This window comes from Sarcophilus harrisii, chromosome 1, assembly GCF_902635505.1.
Source record: "Sarcophilus harrisii chromosome 1, mSarHar1.11, whole genome shotgun sequence".
Lineage (NCBI taxonomy): Eukaryota > Metazoa > Chordata > Mammalia > Dasyuromorphia > Dasyuridae > Sarcophilus > Sarcophilus harrisii.
The window spans coordinates 24971464-24995239 of record NC_045426.1 but is presented as its reverse complement, the minus strand read 5'-3'; the positions used below and the strand labels follow the sequence as shown (position 1 = coordinate 24995239).

General features: G+C 36.2%; 1 protein-coding gene across 2 annotated transcripts in view; it reads right to left on the bottom strand.

The window, feature by feature from the left end:
* SYNPR (synaptoporin) overlaps positions 1 to 23776 on the bottom strand; it is a 365913-nt gene that overhangs the window by 53604 nt on the left and 288533 nt on the right. For both annotated transcript variants that reach the window (XM_031953517.1, XM_023498088.2), the window contains one exon: positions 7889 to 8087. In XM_031953517.1, coding sequence (XP_031809377.1) covers positions 7889 to 8087 — 199 coding nt within the window. The remainder of the gene's footprint in view (positions 1 to 7888; positions 8088 to 23776) is intronic.

Below are 23776 nucleotides of genomic sequence, written 5' to 3'. Positions count from 1 at the left end.
GACATGAAGACAAGGAGCATGATTATTTTACTTTTACATTTTTCCAGAATCTCACACCATGCTTTTATTTAGTGAGAATTAAATCATTACTGTTGAATTGGATGGCATTGCCAATTTGACTCTTTATCAAGCACCTACTGCATGCAAGGAAGTGGAAATACAAAACAAATGGAAAAATAATTCCAGCCCTCAAGGAGCTTATTAATAGGGGTGGAGGGGAATATAATATGTAAACAGATGCAGATAACTTCATAAAGTGAGAACATAAACTATATAAAGAAAAATATAGAATGCTATGAGATCAAGATATAATCCAGGGATAAGAGAAAGAATTTTTTTTTCATTCAGGTTCCAATTTGCCTATTTCTAATCATACCAAATCAAAGATATAACCAATTATTAGGAAGCATTTATAGACCAATTAAAAATGCAATTCTAGCATTTATACTCCTCCTTTCCTTACACAGTGATGGCCATTTCTGCTTCCATATTAGTGGAAGCAATGTGCTTTTTTTTCTGTTTGCTTTTGTTCTTTGTCCTCAGTCTTTCATTGGATAGATATCCAATAGTCCCATTGACCAAATGTCTCAGTATCCTATGGTTTAGAGCCTATGGGTCTGGTGACAACTTCATCAAAGGCAATTATGACTTCTCTTTGGTCCCCTCATACATAATGCAGCAATTTGACACCAGTTGGGAAAACCACTCAAAGTTTGTGGCTGTGGGAGAGATTAGCTTTATAATCCTCCAACAGGGTTCATGATCAAGTGATATAACCAGACATGACATTCCAATTACACAACCATGGACCACACTGTTAGTCATTTCTGTGTTTTGGGTTTTGTTACTTATGCATCTGATAAAAGATGTCTCTAAATGTATTTGTACATAGTGGTTGCCTGAGTCTTCTCTCCCTATTTCTTTCTAAAATGTGACTCAGAAAGGCAGCAAAGATCTCATCAACAGTCCTAAAACAGACCTGTAGGATCTTTGTCATTTTATGGAAATTTCTGCAAGTGCATTTGTTAGTAAAAGGAAAAGAAAATAATTTTTAAAAAATGACTACAACCAACTTGGGGTCTCCTTTTTTAAAACATCAGGGAATTTCTGAGGATTATCTATGTGTTCACTTCAGTTCAATTTAATTCACTTGCAATGATCTCTCAATTTCCAAATCCAATGACCCTTTCTCAGTCCTTAGCCTTCTTTACCTCTGCTACTTTTGACATTATTGATCACTCCCTCTTCCTGTATACTCACTCTTCTCTGTGTTTTTTCCTCAACCTGCTATTTCCCAGTTCTTTTCCGATCTGTCTCATTTTCCTTAGTTTCCTTTATTAGTTGTATGGAATGGTTGTTTGTATTATATGGAATAATCACTAACCATGGAGGTTTCCTATAATTCTTCTTTTCTTATTATCTTTATCATCTCACTTGGCAATCTCATTAGACTCATGAGTTCAAATATCATCTCTGTGTAGATTATCCCCACATTTTTATATCCAGCCCTAGTCTAACTTCTGAATCATATTTCTGTATCATCAACTGTTTCTTGATATTTCAAACTGTATCTCCCACATATATCAAACTCACTATTTCAAAACCAGAATTCATTATATTTTGCCTTAAACCTTTGCCTCTTCCTAACTTCCATACTATTATCTAGGAACCACCATTCTTCCATTTGGCTCTGTACTCTCACTCATCCCACATATCCAATCCATTGCCAAATCTTGTCACTTTCAAATTTCTTATATGTTTATGCTTTTCTCCACTCATATAGAGTCACCTAGAATTTATGCCCTCTTTACCTTTCACATAATTTCTTGTAATAGACTTCAGCTAATCTCCCTGACACAAATCTTTCCCATCTCCAATCCATTCTCTGCCATCTGTCAAAGTATACATCAGAATCATTCCTCAATGAGTTCCATAGTTCCTTATTGTACTCAGGATCATATTTAAATCTTTGGTTTGGCATTTAAGGCTTTTCATAATTTAGCCTTTTCTTACCTTTCCCAAACTTAGTTACACTTCATACACATTCTGTGATTCAGTTTGTCTGGCTTATTTGTAAGTCCTAGGATGAAACAGGTAGGGCAGCAAAGTGGTATCATGAATAGAACTCTAGGCTTGGAATCAGAAAACCTGAGTTCAAATTTGACCTCAGACCTTGGTCAAGTCACTTAACCCCATTTGCCTCAGTTTCCTTGATCTGTAATAAGATAGTTTCCTTATCTGTAAAAAGAACTGGAGAAGGAAATGCCAAATCCTTCTAGTATCTTTGCCAAGAAAACCTCAAATGGGGTCAGACAAGAATGAAAGGACTAAATAATAACAACAACCAAAACAATAACATACCATCTCCAATTATCTACCTTTGCATAGTCTAACTCCCATGACTAGAATACTCTGGCTCCTCATCTCTACCCTTTGGTTTTTCTTCAAGCTCAGCTCAAGACCTATTCCTTAAGGATATTTTTATCTGTTTCCCTCCTTTTTCCTGCCTCACTCAGTGCTTTTCCTTGGACACTAACCTTCCACCACTGTCTCTTTATCTTGCATTTACTTATTTATAAATTTTCTTTGTCTTATGAATATATATTTTTTGATCTTAGATATTATCTTTGTCTTTTCTTGTATCTCCAATTCTTAGCATAGTGCTTGGCATATAATAGGTGATTAATAAATGCTTGTTGACTTAATTATACGAACATTAAATTCTTATTATACACACTAAAGACATCTTGATTTTTTAATCCAAATGTTCCAGTTGCTGTTTGATTCCATTTTCTTCCTTGAATGCCTCAACGAACCAAAGATGAATTTAAAATTTAGACCAAGCAGATCATCACCTCTGAAGGCAATAGAGACTTGTAAGTCAGGTTTTCTTCCTTCCTTCCTTCCTTCCTTCCTTCCTTCCTTCCTTCCTTCCTTCCTTCCTTCCTTCCTTCCTTCCTTCCTTCCTTCCTTCTTTTCTCTCTCTCACTCCTACTTTCTCCCTTCTCTCCTTTTATTTATTTTGTTTTTATATCAGATATTTCTGGAAATTCTTTCTCTCCCTCTCCCTCTAAAAATTAAACTGTTCCTTATAACCAAGAAAACAAGTTAAGGGAATAAATATACAATGTCCAAATGTGTGAAACATTTTACTCTATTAGTCTTCTCTCTATTAAGAGGAGAGAAGCTTGTTTTATTATTAGTTCTCTGGATCCATTATTAGTTTTGTTTGTTTTTAACTGCTCAGGGTATGACTTATTTTTAGTGGTATATTCACTTTGTTTTATTCAGTTTCCTTCTGTATAATGCTGTATCTACTGTCTTCTTTTGATAAGTTGTTCATATTATTTTTAAATTTTATAGTGTTCTTCTAACCCCTTTACATATTTTCATTTTGCAGTGCTGTTTATTTTTCTTGAGCTTGGAAGGGGAAGAAGCTTACTGTTAATAGCTAGGAGGTGAATTAATATAAAAGGGAATTTGTTTTCTTACTTTTGGCAAACATGATAACTATGGCACTAGGGTGCCATAAATAAATAGAATAAAACCTCATTACCTAAGAATCACTAAAAGATAGAAGTTTGAATAATAGCTTGAATAGTTTGAAGACTAACATTAAAAATACATGCCTTTAATGGATCTATGATCTCACTAATATGCTACCTATATACTAGCCATCATATTTATCTCTCCTGAACGTAATAATTTGATAGATGGGATTTCATTTTATCTTTCGTATAACTTGGCCTCCATGTCACTTATTGGTCATTTCCATATCATGTTGTAGTTTCTGGCTACCCTTTATGTGCTTTCTTCCTCCATTAGAATTTAAGTACCTTGTGTGAACAGACCATCTTGCTTATATTTTTATTATAACATATAGTAAGTGCTTAATAAACATTCTCTCTCTCTCTCTCTCTCTCTCTCTCTCTCTCTCTCTCTCTCTCTCTGTCTTTCTCTCTTTCTCATCTCTTTTTTATGGATCTTCCCATTCATCCATTTATCTATCCATCTATCCGTCCATCCATTTATCCATCCTAATCCACTGATGCCCATTCCTCTAATGTATTTCTTCTAAGTCTGCTTTAGTGGCCTTTCTTGTATTCTCTTGACATTATAAAAATAAGAGTGGGATATATGAGCTAGCAAAAGAAAAAATAAACAAAATGTTGGTTTTTTTGGTTACATGACTTAATGAACATATAGGAATGGTTGAAAATTAGCACAAATAATTCTTTGTAAGTGAATGAGTCTTGCAAAATATCTAAAGATAATTCTCTTTCAGTCTCCAAAAAACTAAAGTTTAGGGTTACCAGAAGGGCAGTAGAAGAGGCATGATAAGCATATGTATAACACATTACAACGTAATTACTCAAGAGAGATGAGGGAAAGCATTATTGTCAAATTCAAATAGAAAGGAGATCACTAACCAATATATAAGAATACCATGGACCAACTAACCTAGAAAATGAGATATTACTATTATCTATGCTTTATCATATTTTTATTTTATTAAATATTTCCCAGTTACATTTTGATCTGATTTGGATTGTCAGATGTTGTCAGTGTTTTTAGCCTGCCTGTGGGCTATGTGTTTGGCACCTGTGAGATAAAGAACCTTCTTTGAGACACATATGATAAGAAAGAAAGTTGGCAGACAAAGAATAAGCAATGGTTATGGATCATAAAGTGGATTGAGATTGGGCCTGCCATTTCACTGGTATAGGGAATTCTTCAGCAAGCAAACTCCCATCAATGTAGTTTGGTACATTTTGGCAACCAATCCCCTTAGATCATTACTCAGAACACTGTGGGGAAGAAAGCATAAGTGATTTGCCTAGGGTCACCTAATATGTATCAGAGGGAGGACTTGAACCCTGATCAAGACCAGATCACTACCCAGTATGCTACATGACTTCAACTAATGAATTGTCCTTGCAATCCATTAGTAGCTATATACAATGAGAATTAAAAGATATGTAAGAAGGTACCTTTATGGAGTACTTATTGGAAGATAAGATGATATGAGAAAGCATAGATGAATTGTGAGACAGAACTTTGTAGAGAGTACCCACAACAATTCTAGCAAGAGTCAACTGAGGAATCTAAGGAAGCACTGATATATACTGCTTTAAGGTCTTATACCTTTTACTATACCAGTGATAAACTGTATATAGCCCAATCTCAGCATCAATCATAATGCCTTCTTATTTGGGAGAGGGTGAAATAAGGAGGCTTTCCTGTAAATTTTAAGTATATCACCTGGTTTTCTACCTAACTGATCCACCACCTCTTCAATTTCCCTTACTTGGAAGACTCTAAGTGAACATAAAATTTATTTCCAGGTTTTAAGTAATCATGATGCAGTATTTCATAGGGTAAATGTTTCATTAAGGTGTTTTCCTTTCTGCTTTTATTGTTAGAATTTTGATGCTGGTTTTCAGGCCTCCTCTATGTAATGAAATCAGATCTACCTGGTGCATTACATGACTCAGGGTTTCATTATCTTCATCTCAATATGAGAGAATATTTACACTAAGATGAAATGACTTGAAGAAAACTTTTATCTATATGGAAGAGGGCTTCATTCCATAAAAATATCATTTGCTTGGTTGGATAATTGCTATCAGACTAATCATATCCAATTCTGTTCTTACCTTTGTTGTTCACTAGTTTTAATTATGTTTGATTCTTCATCACTCCAAAGGGGTTTTCTTGACAAACATAATGGAGTGGTTTGCCATTTCCTTCTCTAGCTCATCTTACAGGTGAGGGAACTGAGATGAACAGGATTAAGTGACTTGATCAAGGTCACCTATGTAGTGAGTATCTGAGGTCAGACTTGAACTCAGAAAGATGAGTCTTTCTCAGTTCAGGCCCAACATTCTATTCACTGTGTCACTTAGCTGCCATTTTGATCTCACCTAGATGCGAATAAATTTCATTTACCTGATAGAAACATAAGAGGGTTTGTATGTATCTATATATGACAGCTTATATTTGAACATCTGCCAACTAATGTACTTATCAACAAATTTTGGGGTTGACCTGGTTTGGGAGAATCATTGAAGCATTAGAATTATTATTTGTGATTTAAGATCAACCAAACAAAATAAAGTTTCCATCCTTAGACAATCACATTTTGCTGTCTTATTCTGTTTTTCAATATATAATAAGACCAATAATAAAACCAACCATAGTTAGCATTTATATAGCATTTTAAGGTTTCCCAGACTTTTACAAATATCATCTGATTTGATTGTCATAACCACCCTGGGATGCAGGTGCTATTATTATCTTCCCTTACAGATGAGGAAAATTAGGCAGTAAGATGCTAAGTGTTTGCCCATTGTCACACTGCTGGTCATTGTCTGAGGCCATATTTGAATTCAATTCATTTTCCCCTCCTAATTCTACTCCTTGGAGCTTTTATATAACTTTGGACTACTATTTTATTGCTACCATATTTTTAATTGACACTATTTCATGAAATCAAATCAATAAGCATTTGCTATCTATGATGTGTTAGGTTCTGTGAAATCCTAAGAATACAAAGAAACCAGAGAGTCTCTGTCCTCAAAGAGCATCCAGTCTAATGGGGGTGAGATGACATATAAATGACTATGTGCAAATAAGATACAAACATGATAAACTGGAGATAATCTTGTAGGGAAGGCATTGAGGGAGATTGGGAAAGACTTCTTGCATAAGATGGGATTTTAATTGGAACTTGAAGGAAGTCTAGGGAGCCAGGAGATGGAGATAAGGAGAAAGAACAATTCAGGCACAGGTGACAACCAGTAAAAATATATGGAGTCAAAAGTATGTTGTATCATATAAGGACTATAGATAGTATATTGGACAGAATGCCAGGATTGGAGTTAGGAAGACTTGGGTTTAATCTGGCCTCAGAAATTTACTAGCTTTATGACCTTGATCAAATAACTTAATCCTGTTTGCCTCAATTTCCTCATCTGTAAAATGAGTTAGAAAAGAAATGGCAAACCACCACAGTATCTCTGTCAAGAACACCTCCTCAAAGGGGTCATGAAGAGTTGAATACAACTGAAAAGTGACTAACCAACAAGAACAATAATACTATGGGAAATAAGTATTCTTCATTCATTTTGTTTTTCTGGTATACATAATTGGATCGACTCTTATAAGAGTTTATGGGTCTCATTTTAGAGGGTCTGCAATGTCATCTGAAGATAAGAACATTTGGAAGATCTTTCAGTTCATAGAAACTTTTTCTTTCATCCAAACTCTGTTCTGGATAAACATCCTCCAGTGACAATTCCAAAATTGTTATTAAAGTTAATCAGAGAGATATTTAAATCAGGCAGGAAGTAGAAATGGTTGTGTGAAGAGAATTATGGTTAATTCATAGCAACCGATGGGCTTTACTGTTAGCTACATAATATCAAAAGAACTAGGAGAAAGCTTGTAGTACATTGTATGGCCTCTTTGTGGAGGATTTTATTTGTGATTAGGTAAAGAGCAACATAAGATGAAAGGATAGCAAGATGTTTGATAGCAAGATGCACTGTGGAAGATAATATTCAACCAGATGGTATCAGAGATCCATTGAAGTAATGAAGTAGTCATTTTTCTTTTCATGTCAGAATGTTTATGCTATTCTTCTTTCTTCCCTTCCCCATTCTAGTAGCAGAACTTCCAACACTACTTGCCCTCAAATAAGATCATATAATTTTCTACAAATCATCTTCAATCTATATAGTTCTGTGATGAGCCTGTTCTACACTAAAGAACTTATACATTTCCAATATAACAAGTTACTCTCCAGTTAAACTGTTTGTCAAAAATGTTAAATAATCTCAAAATATTATGCTTAAGGAAAGGAAAGAATTGATTTAAAAGTACTTACAATGAGTGGGCCTCTGTTATTTTCACGATACTTGTTCTGGAAGAAAATGTAAACGACGGTGGCGGCCAGTGAATAGAGGAAGGCAAACACTGCAATGGTGACAAAGAATTCTGCTGATGATGAGAAGTCGCCCACCAAGGCGAGCTTCTCACGCCGTTTTCCTTCACAGGTAGGCACCTCAAAAGTCACCTGATGCAATCTACAAGAAGATATTTAAAAAGGAAAAGTCAATAGCACTGTCAGTATAGAAATAAATGACGTCCACCAATTCTAACTTCAAAACAAGATGGAACCCATGCAGTCTTGGATCCCAGGTATGACTGGCCTGTTCCTTTATGAAATAATATATCGAAAAGGGATAACTGTCCATTGTTGTAAGCATTTCTTCAACAAACTTTATAGTCAGTCACAGTTCAGAGTGCCATACACCAGAAATTCCTGAAGATGATCGACTTGAATTCTTTTTTAGTTGTTCATTACTAAAGGGAAACCTCAGGACTTAACAAGTTTGGAATATACGGCACTTTATAAATGCTTTTTTCTATCACTGAATTATCTTTCCTGCTTATTTAATATTTCATATTAATGTATACATTTAATTTAAGCACTGTGATCATTGACTTTAATTCAATAAATATTTAAAAGATGCTTACTATGTTCCAAGCATTGTGTTAGGTACTAAGGATGCAAAAATAAAATTAGTCTGTGCACTCAAAGAGTCATATTCTATTGGGGAATATCCTATGTACACCTATATGTAAAAAATAAAACATATAAAACGATTGCAAGCAGTGGTAGGAGGTAGGTGGAAATTACTAATCACCAGGCCTTGGGCTGTTTCATGATTTGTTTTTGTCTGCCCAGTACTTAGCACACAGTATGCACTTATATAATAGTCAAATTGAATTGAATCTGAGTGGGACTCCTGTAGGAGGTAACATGTGAACTGGGTCTTGAAGTAAGCAAGGAATTCCAAAAGGGAGAGGTAAGGAAGAAGTTTGTTCCAGCAATGGACAAAAAGGAAAGGCAGACTCCACACAGGAGGATGGAATGTTGTGCATAAGCAAGCTGCCTTTTGTCCAAAAGGGAGATGGGTGAGGGAGATGTCCCCATGATGAAGTATAATTTAACACATCACTTAGTTTCTCCCTGTGGAGAAATGAAGTTAGTTCCTGAGAGGAAGACACTTGAAACTGGGCATCTATGAGACTTGTACCAGTCAACAGAGCTCAATTTGGTAAGCTGTTATGAGGTACTCATGGTACACAAAGGATTTGGGCATCTTCTACTTCCCAGCTTTCTCCACCCCCACCCCTCCAGAGCTTATGTGCCAGTCAGCTTTGGATTCATTTGAAAAGACACATTGTCCATGGTTCCAGCTCCCCAATTAGGCAAGTCCCTAGTGTGCTAGCATCCTGACAGCTGTGCCTGTCCAAATTCAAATAAAATTCAATGTGTAGGCTCAGGCAATCATTTTAATATTTGGCAATGTATACATAGTTATCTAGGATAGATCAGAACCCTGATCCACTTCGATTTCCAAAGTGATTTTGTTTTTGCCATGACTTATGCAGATAATCGTCTCAATTGTCTATTTGACTTAGCCTGTGGGACCATAGCCTTAGTCATAGGTAGAGAAGTGCCTTTCTTTTGACACATTGAGTGGGGGGCAATTTCAAGCCCATTCATGAAAATCAGAAGAGAGTCACAATTTTATCCCCGTGGCCCTCAATGGACATAATTTAGAAACCAGATTAACATATTTCTCAATAGTACAGCTGGTTTGCAGGAACTGTTAAAACAGAAATAGATTTCCCATAGTAGGCCATGCCAATTGCCTTGACACAGATGGCTTCCATATCCTTCCCGGCCCACTAGTTTCAATGCAGTTGCCTTTGTTTATTTATGATGTGTACCATCCCACCTGTCATCAATAGGGTAGCAAAATTCCCATAGGCAGCCATGTAGAGGTTCTAAGCTGGAAGGGTGAGATTCTAGGTAAAGAAGCTGAGGCTCCAAGCAATGAAGTGACTTCTTCATGTCCTCAAGTTAGTGACAGATGTAGAAGTAAGTCTACCTGACCATTTAACTTCCAGTTTGATGGCACACACACACACACACACACACACACACACACACACACTCACAATGTCTATGCTAAAACCATAGAACTGAGGGTAAGGTTGAGGAATCAGAGGATTAGGGATGGAGGGGTTTTTGGAGATCACTAGGTTGAAAATCCGCATTTTACAGATGAGAAAATTGAGACTCACCCAAAAATGGAAGTTCCTTGTTTAAAAGTTATACAGATAAATAATTGTAGGGCATTTGATTTGAACCAAAGGCTGTTGACTCCACATCTAATATTCTTTCCATTGTCCCTCCTGAAAAAACATTTCATAGTTGGCAGACTAATTTATAATGTGCTATGATACATCGCAGCATGAAAAGTGCTGCCCAAATGTCAGATATTCCTATCATACAACAAGCCAAAATTGTTTTTGAAATATTTGTATATTGTTGAGAGAGAAAAAATACTCTAATTATTTTTTTTGTGCAATCAGTATAGATTCAAGCTTTCCTTCTAGGGTGTTAAGTGCTGGGGTTGATTTGCAAGAAATATGATTGCACTAATCAGTATGAGACCCCCAGATTAGCTGTTGTGTTCATTAATATTAAGTTAAGGAGCACAACATTTAGCCTAAGTCACACCCAGGCAGGATGTGCTGTTTGAAGAAGAGCAGGAGATGAGATCTCAAAAAATAAATGCAATTTCAGCTAGTCCCAACTTCCCAGGATAAAGAAGCATGAGATACTAGCTGAGACTGGGCTTGAGAAAACTTTGGCTGAATGGCTATGTGTGAGTAGCACACTTCTCAAAAGATAATTCTATGACTACAAGAGGTGGTAACTTATCTTACTTAAATTCTATGGAGGCTGGTAGAAAGGTGGGACCCATAGTAGCCATGATATAGGACATTTAGATAATGGCTGCAGGCAATTAGTTTCATTCTGAGTCTCTGAAAGATCATCAGACAAGCTTCATTGTGGGTACTTACCATAGGGAGGAAGCATCTTCCCTTCTTCTCCCTCTCTTTTTACACACACACACACACACACACACACACACACACTCACACATATACACATATACACACACATTGAATATTGACGTTCTGGAGTAAAGATCCATTGACTCTAATCTAATAAATGGTTTGGTTAATTTATTTTTAAAGGAAAAGATGGATTCCAAACAGACACTAGTAACTGATATTGTGGAGGTTGAAATCCCAAAACTGATATTTATCAAAAGCATAGAACAGAATCATTGTATTTTATCCAAACAAGGACCTCAGAGGCTGTCTACTCTAAACTCTCTCTTTATGTAATTGAGAAAACTGAAGTGCAGAGAGGGGAAACTCAATTCAATTCAACAACTTAAAATACTTATCAAGTACTCCCATAAACTCTAGGATACTAAAAAAAAACTGAGGTTGTTTACCCTTGAGAAGAGAAGACTTTTTTGCGTGTCATGGATATCATTAACAATCTTCTGAAATCTATGGACTCCTCAGCATCATTTTCTTAAATGCACAAAATAAAATATATGGGATTGCAAAGGAAAGCAATAATAGTGAAATACAATTAGCAAAATGAAAACAAACAAATAAAAACAAATTCAAAGACTGCTAGGATAAGAACTTCCAGTTTAGAGAGGGATATAAGTATTCTCGTTACATATATGAAAGAATGGATTACAAAAGAGAGATTGGACTTAATTCTATGCCCTCAGAGGGTAGAAGCAAGGGCGGTGTGTGAAAGATACAAAGAAGTAAATTAGGTTTCAGGTAAGAGAAAAAAACTAGAGCTATTTCCAAGAGAAATGGTCTACCTCCAGAAGGAATGGTTTTCCCTTTCCTTGAGGTTTTCAAGCAATGATGGGATGCCCATTTTTCAGACACAACCTAGAAGGGATTCTTGCTCAAGTGTGGGATGGACCAGTTATGCTATGAGATCCCTTCCTGCTCTGACATTATGAAAAAAGTTAAAAGAGGCCCTGTCTTCTGGGAGCTTACATTCTGTTGATGCTTCTGATTCCAATTCTAACCCTAATTTCATGCTGAATTATGGCAGAATCAAGACCAGAATCAAAACTTCTTGACCCGCCATACATTAATCTCACTACTATTCAATCTACCTTTCTCTCTGTCTGTCTTTTCAAACAAATGAAACCCCTCTCCTTTTAAGCAACAAGTGATCGATTTGGAGCCAATTTTGTAGTCAGCTAGTACTTGGCAGTTTTAGACTTTGGAAGCAAAGATTGCTCATTTAAAACAAACAAGGAAAGAAAACACAGTCTTTAGAGAGATCCTGCCAGCCAGCATGCAAATGGAAACTTGGAAATAAATTAGACAAGTTTCTAATAATCCTCATCTGAAAGAAAGGTGAGAAACAGCTGCTAAGGCTGCAAAAGTGAGTCCATCTGATATGCTGATTTGAAATGGCCGGTTGGGAGCTTAATTAGATTGAAACAAGTGGAGTGGAATGGAATCTTGCTGATTTTCCATCAGTTAGTAAGCAGAAAGCAGTTAGCAATGAGCTCAAAAAGCAAAGCAAATGTTAACTAGTTGAATGATTTTGGAGAAATCATTGAACCTCTCTGAGCCTCAGGTCTCCTCTATAAAAGGAGAGGGTTGACTTTGATGTTGTCCAAAGTCCAGCTCTAAGCCTATAATTAAATGTTCACTTAAGATATGATCAAGTAACCCAGCATCATTTTAAAATGCTACTTATTTGTAGTACAATATGAGCTTCTTACAGATGGAGTAGATCTTCTTTATTATCTTTATATCCCTAGCAGTCTAGCATCATGTTCTGTTCATAGTAGGTATCTAATAAATGCTTATTGAATTGATTTTATTGGATATCCCTGGTTTTTCAATTTAGTAGTCTTCCAAATCTTTCTATTGTTTTGCTCTTATTTATTTATTTTTTTTTTTGCCAAATGAATACTTGTTGACTGATTGCTATTGTGAATAACCTAAGGGGATCATGACATTTTGAAATGAACTTAGATTTTGTGAGTTTAATCCTTACAAAAGTACTTGGAAATTCATAAACAGATGCTAAGGTTGTTGCGTTTTTTATTCATATTTGCCCTCAATTCAATTCAAGTGCAACCAGGTATTGTGAAAGGATCATTATCATTGTCTCTTCCTAAGATCACCCTAAGATGGGGTGCTCACACATTTCATTTACAGTTGTGCATTAAACACCAAATGTTGCTAAGATGAGAAACAAAAGAATCATTTTGGGGAGTCTGGAAGACCTGATTTCCAAATCTTGTCTTAGAAACTTAATGGCTGTGTTATCCTGGGCAAATTCTTTAATTTTTCAGTGTCTCAGGCAACTTGTAAAAATGTAAATTGCACACAAGATACTACTCTTTGCTGCTAGAAGGAACTTCCTCATTGGGTGTTCCCTACACCAATGAAGATCTAAGTCAGGTCTAAAACAAAGTTTTAAAAAATTGGCAAAGCACTGGAGATACAAAGAAAAACTGTCCTCAAGGTACTTTGGATGTGTTCCAAAGTGGAGGGAAAAATAAATCTGAAGAGATCATTTGCAAAAAGTTCGATCAAGAAATGGATATAAAACTAGCCACCACAAAAGTGAAAATAGAGCTAGATTTCTATGGCCTAGCATAATGTATACTATTTGAAAGGTTTGTAATGAAGATTAGTTAATTAATTTATTCAAATAGACTTACAGTATTCCTCCAGAGAAAGAAGAATTCCCCCAATAGATGCAATAAAGACAAGAAGAAGGCCATAACACAATCATGGAGAAATTGAAAAAGAAATCTGGGTTGGGTCATAGGATTCTTATGGTTTAGTTTGGGGAGTTTATTAAAAAGGTGATACTGGCATGTTGCAAAGGGCAGCCCCACATGCCAAGGCACACATAGAAGCAATTATCAGAATATTGGAAGCAGGGTTTTCATTGACTCCTGGATAGGAAGTTACTGATGTGTTAAGATAGACGAGGAGAGAACCATTGGCTTTAAATTGTGTTAAGAGTGTTCACCCTTTACTGGCTTTCTAATTTTAGAGTCTTTCTTTATCAACATTGGAATTATTCATCTTCTTATTTCCCTCCCTGCTTTCTTATTAGACTATAAAGTTAAATCAATGCATTTTATTATTTTATTTCAAGCTTTCTGATTATTTCTTGAGTTCAAGTCTATAATATTCATTCCCCTCACCTGGACAAAAACAGTCTTCTCCTCCCACTGCCTCCCCCTATTCCCCGATCCTGTTCTTCATCAAAAGTGATATTCATTCATGAGGTACTGGGGGAATGGAGCAGAACCAAGAGAGGGAATCAGAACCATGGAGGGCATGAAACTGAATCAGATTGGGCTGACAGTGAGGGAGATGCTGTGTCAATAGGAACAATCAAAGCAGATTGTCAGTCTAGACTGGGTCAAAGATGCATGAGTAAATAGTAAACAGGACCACATGCTGGCATAGGAAGCCAAGCTTCTATCATTAAAAAATATTTTGCAAACTTTTCTTGATCCTTAATTCCTTTAAATCAATCAACCAGTGTTTTTGAAGTGGCTACTATGTGACAGGAACTGGCCTAGGTGCTAGGGTTTCAAATACAAAAAAATGTAACAGTCTCTCAAGGAGTTTACTTTTTATTTGAAGAGACAAGTACAGAGCACGTGCAAAATCAGTTATTTGCTTGGAAGGACACTAGCAGTTGGAAGATCCAGAAAGATTTCATAGAGAAGATAACTGCACATATTTGAGCTGAGTCTTGAAGGCAAGGAGGAACTCTGTGGGAAGAAAGTAAGGAAGAAAACCTTTCAAATTTGGGGGAGAAGCACAGCAAAGTCAGCAAGATGGGAGTGTCCTGAGTGAGGAATTATAATGTTAAAAAGAAAATAAATGTAGGACAAGAATATCACAGAAAGCCAAAAGATTTTACTTGTTTACACAAGGGTATATAGAGTCAGATCACTTTGAACACTGCTCTAGTTCTATATGGCCTTGTTTTATATTTTTATAAATTTAAAATAAGGAGGACCGTTGGCTTACTTACAAGCCAGCTTGTTTCTTGTTTTGTTTTGTTTTCTATAGGAAATATATAGAGGAATTGGAAGTCTGGGGAGAAGAGGAATTGTAAATAAGATAATGATGGGATATGCCTAGGTATGTAAGTGAAAAAGGATAACTCTTCTGTGCTCAGGAAAAATAGCAGAAATGAAATCATGTAAAAGGGACATTGTGACACCCCTTTTATGAACAAGAGAAACTCATGGACATGGGACCTACCCCGTGACTATAACTCATATTCTGACTTACTCAGATCTCTGAGACCTTAGAGGCCATCTATTTCAATCTCATTTTATAGATGGGGAAACCGAGGCCCAAGAAGAAGCCCCAAGTCACATTGGTAGTAAATAACAGGGCCAGAATGTGAAATCACAATCCCTGATAATAAGCTCAGTTCTCTTTACATAGGATTTGAGGCTTTTAGAAGTTATAAAATATTAGACAAGTGTCATAAAATAGATGTGAACACAATCCTTGTCTTCTTGGTTTTAAAAATCAATATTCTGCCACTTTAGTATATTGCTTTAGTCTAGTAAATTTCTCTTCTTCTTCCCTCCCTTCCTCCCTTTCTTCCTTCCCTCTTTTATTTCTTCCTTCCCTCACCATTCCCTTCCTATCTCCCTTTCTTCCCCTCCCTTCCTTTCTCCCTCCTTCCATCCCTTCCTTCCTCTCCTTCTCTCCCTTCCTTTCTCCCTTCCTCCCTCTCTTCCTTTTTCCTTCCCCTCCCTCTCACTCCCTTCCCTCTCTTCCTTCCTCCCTCTTTAACTTCCTTCCTTCTTTTCTTCTTCCTTCCTTCCTTCCTTCCTTCCTTCCTTCCTTCCTTTCTTACTTCCTTCCTTCCTTCCTTCCTTCCTTCTTTCCTTCCTTTCTTTCTTCCCCCTTTTCTTTTTTCTTTCCTTTTTCCTTTTCTTTTTTTCTTTCCTTTCTTCAGCTTTTCTCTGGTTTTAGGTCAGTTCTCTATTTACTATGCTTCCAGGTCACAAGCATTTATTAAGTTCATACTAAATGCCAGACAAATATAAAGCCATGCATTCCCTAAAATAATATTTTAATTTCATTTTTCTGTCCAAAATGATTTGGTGTCCACCTTATCTGAAACAAAGGGAAAGTTTTTGGATATTTTAGGGAAAATTTCCTTTGCACTTTGTAGCCCTTCTTCACTCCAAGCCAACAATTGAGAAAAAAAATGATTTTTTTTTTACCTTCCCAGGATCTAGGTTGGTTTACTGCTTGTAGTAAATGAAGTTGGTAATTGCTCAATTGTCCAATTCTTTTTGCTGAGGTAGAATAAACCATTAGAGCTCCCCACCTGTCCAATTTTTCTAAACTGATCAATCTGTTTATTCAAGAAAAAGACTATTCAATTCAAGGAGAGAAAATTAAATGTGAATCAACCAACAGAACTGAACTAATTAGTTATTGTGGAAAGCATTCATTCTTATTTCTTATACTCCCCCTCTTTTCCTCCTCTGAAGCACTCTCCTTTCCCCTTTCACTTCTCATTTTATCTGTTGAAATTCTAGCCATCCTCCAAGGCCATTTCCTCCAGGAAGAAATCCTCCTTGCTACTCCATCAGATGAAAGGGATTTCTCTCATAATGCTCCTTATTCCAGCTTCTCTTCAATACTTATATTTTATTATAGTTATTTGAAGGGTTCCAATAACTATAGGAAGAGTTAAATAGCATAATGGACAGAGTATTGGGCCCAGAGTCAGCAAGACTGTATTCAAATCTGGCATTAGACATTTACTAGCTGAGTGAATGCCTCATTTTTCTTATGTTTAAAATAAGGCTCCTATCTCTTAGGGTTGTTGCAAATATCAAATGAGATACTAAAGAACTTAGCTAGTTGTTACCACTACTACTACTACTACTACTACTACCACCACCACTACTACTACCACCACCACCATCACCACCATCACCACCACAATGACCATCACCACAACTACCACCACCACCACCACTACTACTACTATACTACTACTACTATTACTACTACTACTACAACTACATTGTGTTCTTGATGTCTTTCTTATTAGACTTAAATAAGCTTCATGTGATCAGGCAGTAGTCTCTAGTTCCTCTAATGGCTAACATTCTGATAATCTAAGGGATCTCTGATCTCATTGACATTGATACTTCTTGCAATAATGCAGATCACTCATCTACTATTTAGCCTGCTTAATTCTTTGCCACGATGGTGGTGGCAGTGGTGATTTTGTCCAATATGCTGGAGCCTTCCTTGTCTACCTGGTACTTTATCTGCAACTTACAATTTCAGAGAAAACCCTAGAACACTGAGATGTTAAATGACTTGCCCATTTTGTGTCCTAAATGGGATTTGAATTTACATCTTCCTGGTTCCATTACTGATTTTTCCCCATGATGTCACAGTGCCTCCATGGTCTACTGACTCATTAAAAAAGTAAAAATTCATCACAAAACTCAATCCAATCTCATTTTTAAACAACCCACACAAGAGATGTGAGACCAGTTATGAGTGTATTGTAATAGTTTCTGGGAGGGAGTGATGAGACTCTGACAAGGATAATGGGTATATAAGTGGGAAGAAGGGAATGGATGGAAGAGGTGAGGAAGATAGAATGTATATGACTTGCCAACTGATTGCATGTGGGGAATGCTTACAAGTCTTTCCCTAAGTTTAAGGAGGTGGTGGAATGTTTAAACTTATCAACAAGATTACAAAACCTTGAATACTGAGAGAGGGTTTTTTGATTCCATTAGCCAGAGTGGGACGTTTCACTCATATTCTGTCAAAAGCCAAAGTGTTAAATTATGATTTGGCTTTTTCTGCCATGACTTCTTGCCCATCTATTCATCACACAATAATCAGTCTTGTATGCAGACTACAGGCAACATAAGCATTGGACAGCACTCTTGTCCAGTAGGAAATTCAATACATCCACCACATTTGGCTGAAACAAACTAAAATCACTTGCATGTATGGAATAAATTGCAGTCTTCTTGAACTTTCCAAGAAGCTTATTTGCCTGTCAAAAACTCATGGAATTATATACCCCAAATCCTTCTTGAGTTAGTCATATCACTATAAACACAGAATTCTTTTTTTTAAAGTGACTGAAACATAGAAAACATGATTCATTTGAATTAAATAGGAGCAGCTTGCTCAACAGATTTATGCTCTGGGAATAGACAAAAATGTGCCCTTTGTTACCCATAAATAGAATGCCACCTTTGTTTTCAGTGGTTTCCCAACATTCATGGGATTCATTAAATTATTTCTATGTCATGCTCACATAATGGCATTCAAGGATCACCTTGAAGAATATGACTTACTGGCAGCTGCCAGCATTTTAATCGGATTCAATTCAATTCAAACCAACCCAAGAAGTCTTTAGTAAGCATCTACTATGTGCCTGGCCTGGTGCTAGGACTGATGGTTCAAAGACCAACCAAAAATATACATCTTGCCATATTTTGTGTATTGGGCCCCTCTGGAAGTGTGATGAAGCATATAGATGATTTTTCAGAATCATGTTTTTAAAGTCATGAAATAAAGCATAAAGGATTACAAAGGAAATTGAGTTAGGGAAAATCATAATATACTGAACTCAACTCAAATTTATGGATTCCTTGATGGAATTCATGTGCTCCAGGTTAAGGAGCCCTGTTCTACATACATTATTGGTGGTACAGTGAATCGAGTACTGGACCTAGAGTCAGGAAGTTATGAATCCAAATATGATCTCACATATTTACTAAGTATATGACCCGTAGGAAGTCATTTTAGTCTATTTATCTCAGTTTTCTTAATGTTGAAATAGGGCCTCCTCCCCATGTTTATTGTAAGAATCAAATGAGATTATATTGGTAAATGGCCTAACATGGTGCTAGACATACAGGAGGTATTATATAATTGCTAGTTATTACATTTACTACTATCATATGAATGTTAGCTATTGTTCAACTTTTCTTTTTCTTTTCTTTTTTTGGAGCTGAAAGAGATTCAGAGATCTCATCCTTTGTTTCCAAGAAGACCAATTATATCACGAGGTGATGTCTTGACTTAAATGTGAATTGGATTTTTGTAAGACAGAGTTGTACAAAGTCGATCAGTCTCAGTCTCTCTTCCAGAGTCACCAAAATCCAGTGACCAAACAAAAGTCAAGATGACTGGCAATGACTCATGAGGCAGTGGATGACGCTGGCATTTTCAGTATCTGATCAAACTCTAAGAACACCACAACACCTGCTCCATCTGCCAATTTTGTTGTTGAAAGTTGTCACTTGCTGGGGATAGACAATCCCTCAACTCACCAGTGGATTTGAAGCCTGTTGGTTAGTAATCCTTAACCTAGAGACTGTTTACTGAAGGGTGGCCACTGCACATGATGCAGGTTCTTGATGCCATAGGTGAGAGTTGGCTGAGTGAAAATAGTTCTAGGAGCTTTGCAAAACTTAGTTACAGAAATTAAGTTTCTTAAAAATTTCAACATAGATTAAGAAAGGCCTGATGGGGATTGGGAGACCTGGAGCAGTGCTTTTTATAGCAGCCCTAAGAGGGAGTGGTGAGGAGGAAGAACATTTTAGGAATGGGTGGTGAGGAAAGGTACCAATGCAAAGCTGGCATTTGTGGGAGATAATTGGCATGTCGATAGGATGGTAATGGGAAATATTTGCAGGGGATCTAGGACCATAAAGGTGGGAGGAGTAGATTGTGGAGATGTTTAAATGGTGAGCTAGCTGAGGACTTTAGGTCATGTTCATGTCCCTGCTCTGCTACTCACCTAATGTGACCTCAAGCAAAACACTCACTTTCCTTATATAAAAAATGAAAATTGTTAGACTAGAGGATCTCTAAGGTTTTTTCCAGCTTTAAATCTAATCATCTTCTGACCTAGACTCATGGTCCAATTATTTGATACCTAACTCTAGGCAAATTATATGTAATCCTAGAAGCAATGATGAGCCAGTGAAGATGTTGAAGTGAGAGAATGACATCCTTAGATCTTTAGTTAGTATCAGTTTGACAGCTATGGAAAGTCATTGCAAAGGGAAGAAATTTGGAAGCAGAGAGATCATGTAGGAAGTCAGATGCAATAGGACAAGTTAAGGGGTACTTTAATTCAGGCCCCCATCATTTAAGATCATCTTTCTGTTTCTGTGCACTGGGGTTCACAATTCTGCACAGGTTGGAAAACTGATATTTTAGCCAGACTAGTCTGAGTTTAACTAGAAGAAATCTTGACTCTTAAGGAAACTAGAAATAGTTTTTCTTAATAAAGAAAAAAATGTAATCACCAAAAATGTATCAAACAATTATTTTCATGTAAGACTTAAGGCATCGTTCTAATGATTGGATAACAGTACAATGCACAGTACATGAATCTTGTAGATTGTATATTTTTAATATGGAATCCCTAGACTTGGATGATAAACTTGGATGAGGAAAAATCATCTTAAAAAAACCCTCTAGCTGAAAATTAGTATTTCTTTATATTATAAATGTAGGCAATAAAACATGATTGTGAAAAGGGATCATAGGCTGACCCAGAATGCCAAAAAGGTCCCTGACATAAAAAAGACTAAGTGGGGTCTTATAGGGCCATATTGCAAGTAAGTTTCAAAGGATGAATTTGAAGTTAATTCATCTTGACTCCAAGCCTTAAGCTCTATGTCACTCTGCTGTTGTCATTATATACATATACATTTGTGTATAAATATCCACATTGGTGTGATAAACTATGTGTGCATGTTGTCATATACACTCTGGAGTCATATTCAAGGACCAAAGAGAACTGAAGTCTGTTTCTCTATTTAGTTAATAAGAAGTACGGGTTCAACTGTATAAACTATAAAGATAACTTAGAAATTAAAAGACATTGACAGTTTTATTTTTAAACTGAATAGAATTAATATATTTGAAAATCATAGCTTTTTTGATCTCTGCTAAACTATGCTTCATTGGACACACAATCATCCTTGAGTTTTAAGTTGTATTCATATCCCTGTTTTGCTACTCGCTTATGAGACTTCAAGCAAAACATGCATTTTCCTCACATGTAAAATGAAATTGTTGAACTAGATGATCTCTATGGTTTTTTCCAGCTGGTACCTGATACCTTACTCTAGGAAACTTGTAATTATACATTTGGGGATGGAAGGGACTTTACAGATAATCTCATTCAGCCAACTCATTATAGAGACTAAAATGGAGAAACTCAAAGGGAATGGGGATATATCTAAACTGGATTTCCTAAAAAAAATCAATCAAACTCATATCATGTTCTTTTTATAGAAAGCCCTGGATGAAATATTCTTGGAATGCAGTAGTATAAACCAGTGGTGTCAAACTCTAAAAGAATATGGGCTACCAAACCATAAAAAATGATCCTTGCAAGCTATACATTAACTTAGAAAGCCACAAACATCATCTATGTTTTGTAGTATTTTTATTTATTTTATTCAATATTTCATAATTACATTTTAATCTTGTTTATGTTGTACTCAGGAGTGTTGTGGGCCACAGGCTGCCTGTGGGCCTGGTGTCTGACACCTTTGGTAAAATTCATCACTGAGTCATTTTTCCATTTAGCTGATACCCTTTCTAGAGAGAGTAACATTTGACCTCAATATTCTTTAGTATCTCTACCATTTATCTTATTAAGAGACACTGACACTAGAAGAACAAAAAATAGAGGAAAGTGTTAGAAGCCCAATAAAAAAAAAGGTTATTCAAACTTCCCTTGAGGAGTAGATTGTGATGAAAGGACAAATACCACAAGAATGATAGCGGGTCTGAGAAAGATCTTTGAGGATCTTTGAGATTTAAATAACTAAGTAACAGAAAAATCGAACAACCTATAAATGAAATGACAAGACAAGAATACCATAAAGCCAGTAAAGGAAACAGTGGAAACTTGATGTGAGACTTAAAGCATGTCCTGTTTAATCATATCCAATTCTTCATGACTCCATTTGGAGTTTTCTTAGCAGAGACACTAAAGTAATTTGCCATTTTCTTCTCCAGCTCATTTCTACTGATGAGGAACTAAGGGTTAACTTTGCCTGGGGTCATACAACTAGTAAATGTCTGAGACCAGATTTGCACCCATGAAGATGAGTGTTCCTGAATTGAGGCCTCTATCCACTGGGCTACCTTGCTGCTGAAAGCATGTCCTAGTTAAGTTAAGAACAAACAAACAGCAACTCAGTATGATTTTGCCACAGTAAGACTTATTTCACCAGCTATGGATCCCAGAAACTACTCATTTCTTTCTGATCCATTCCCTGGGTTGAAAAATATATAGCAACCTTAAAATTTGTAGCTATTCCTAAAGCTTGGCAGTAGAAAACCACACATACTCACATGTATGTATACAGAGTCACTAACAAGTATATATACTGAAAGTGGAGTAAAAACTGTGACTAGGAAAAGAAAACTTCATCTCACACAGCTAAAAATTTTAAAAAGATATTTTTTTCTTCTTCTGGTTCAAACCTCTGATTTTGTCAGTTTGGAAAATTCCCAGTGTGGAAATTCCATCTTTTAATACATATTGTCACTTGATCTATCATATAGTCTTAGAGAGTTTCCTGTAGTAAAGAAGGGCTAAGCTATTTGCCTATTATAATTTCCCTCATATCAGGTCTTCCAGATTTCATAATCAGCTCTCTACTATACTCTGCTGCTTCATGCATATAATACACACACACACACACATATACACACATACATACATATGTATATATGAACACAAAAATATACAACATACACACATAGTTTATCACACCAATGTGGATATTTATACACAAATGTATATGTATATAATGAGAACAGCAGAGTGACATAGAGCTTAAGGCTTGGAGTCAAGATGAATTAACTTCAAATTCATCCTTTGAAACTTACTTGCAATATGGCCCTAGTTAAGGCATTTAATCTCCATGTGCCTTGGGGTTTTTCTAGAATTAATTTACTAAGTCACAAATGGGTTTCATTCCATGATGGTGGAAAGCATTTCCATACCAGGAGTTCCCTATGGTGATGAAGATATAGTTGCACAATAACAACGATAACTGGCATTTATAGAATTCTTGTCCTCCTCTATGTCAAGTTGATTCTCAAAACAAAACAAAACAAAAATCTTGACATTCACGTAACACTTTAAAGTATGTAGAGTGCTTTATCTAAGTACACTGTCTCAAATGAACCTCACAACAACTTCATAAGGTAGATGCTACTGGTGTTATTATTCCCATTTTGTCCATGAAAAGGCTGAAGCTCAGAGAGATAGCAGCTCGTCTAGGATCAGATACCTTGCGAATGTTGGAAGTGAGATGCAACACATGGTCCAGATTCCAAGGCCAGTAGGCCCTCTCTTATGTCAGACTGTCTCTCCAACTTATTTTGAATTGGCATCAGCTGCGGAAATATTTGAACCTTTAAAGCTTAACAGATCAATTTTATCTTCTATTTTCTATTTGCCCTCCTTCTGAGTGGCTCTCAAGATTTTTATTTAGTTACAAGTGCCCTTTTGGCAGGGCAGCTGTATTTTTAACAGGACACTAGACCTGGTTTATCATTTAAATACATTCTTTCTTGAATGTATTTTTATATTTTTTTCTATGTTTATCTTCTTCACTACTTAAGAAAATTTGCAAGAGTAGTTTTCCACATGGCCAAATACTGCAAGCCAGCTGTTCTTTCCCTCAATCTAGTCTATGGTCCATGAAATTGAGCCAAAGTAGACCTTGAGATTGATGCTAGGGAGTATGTA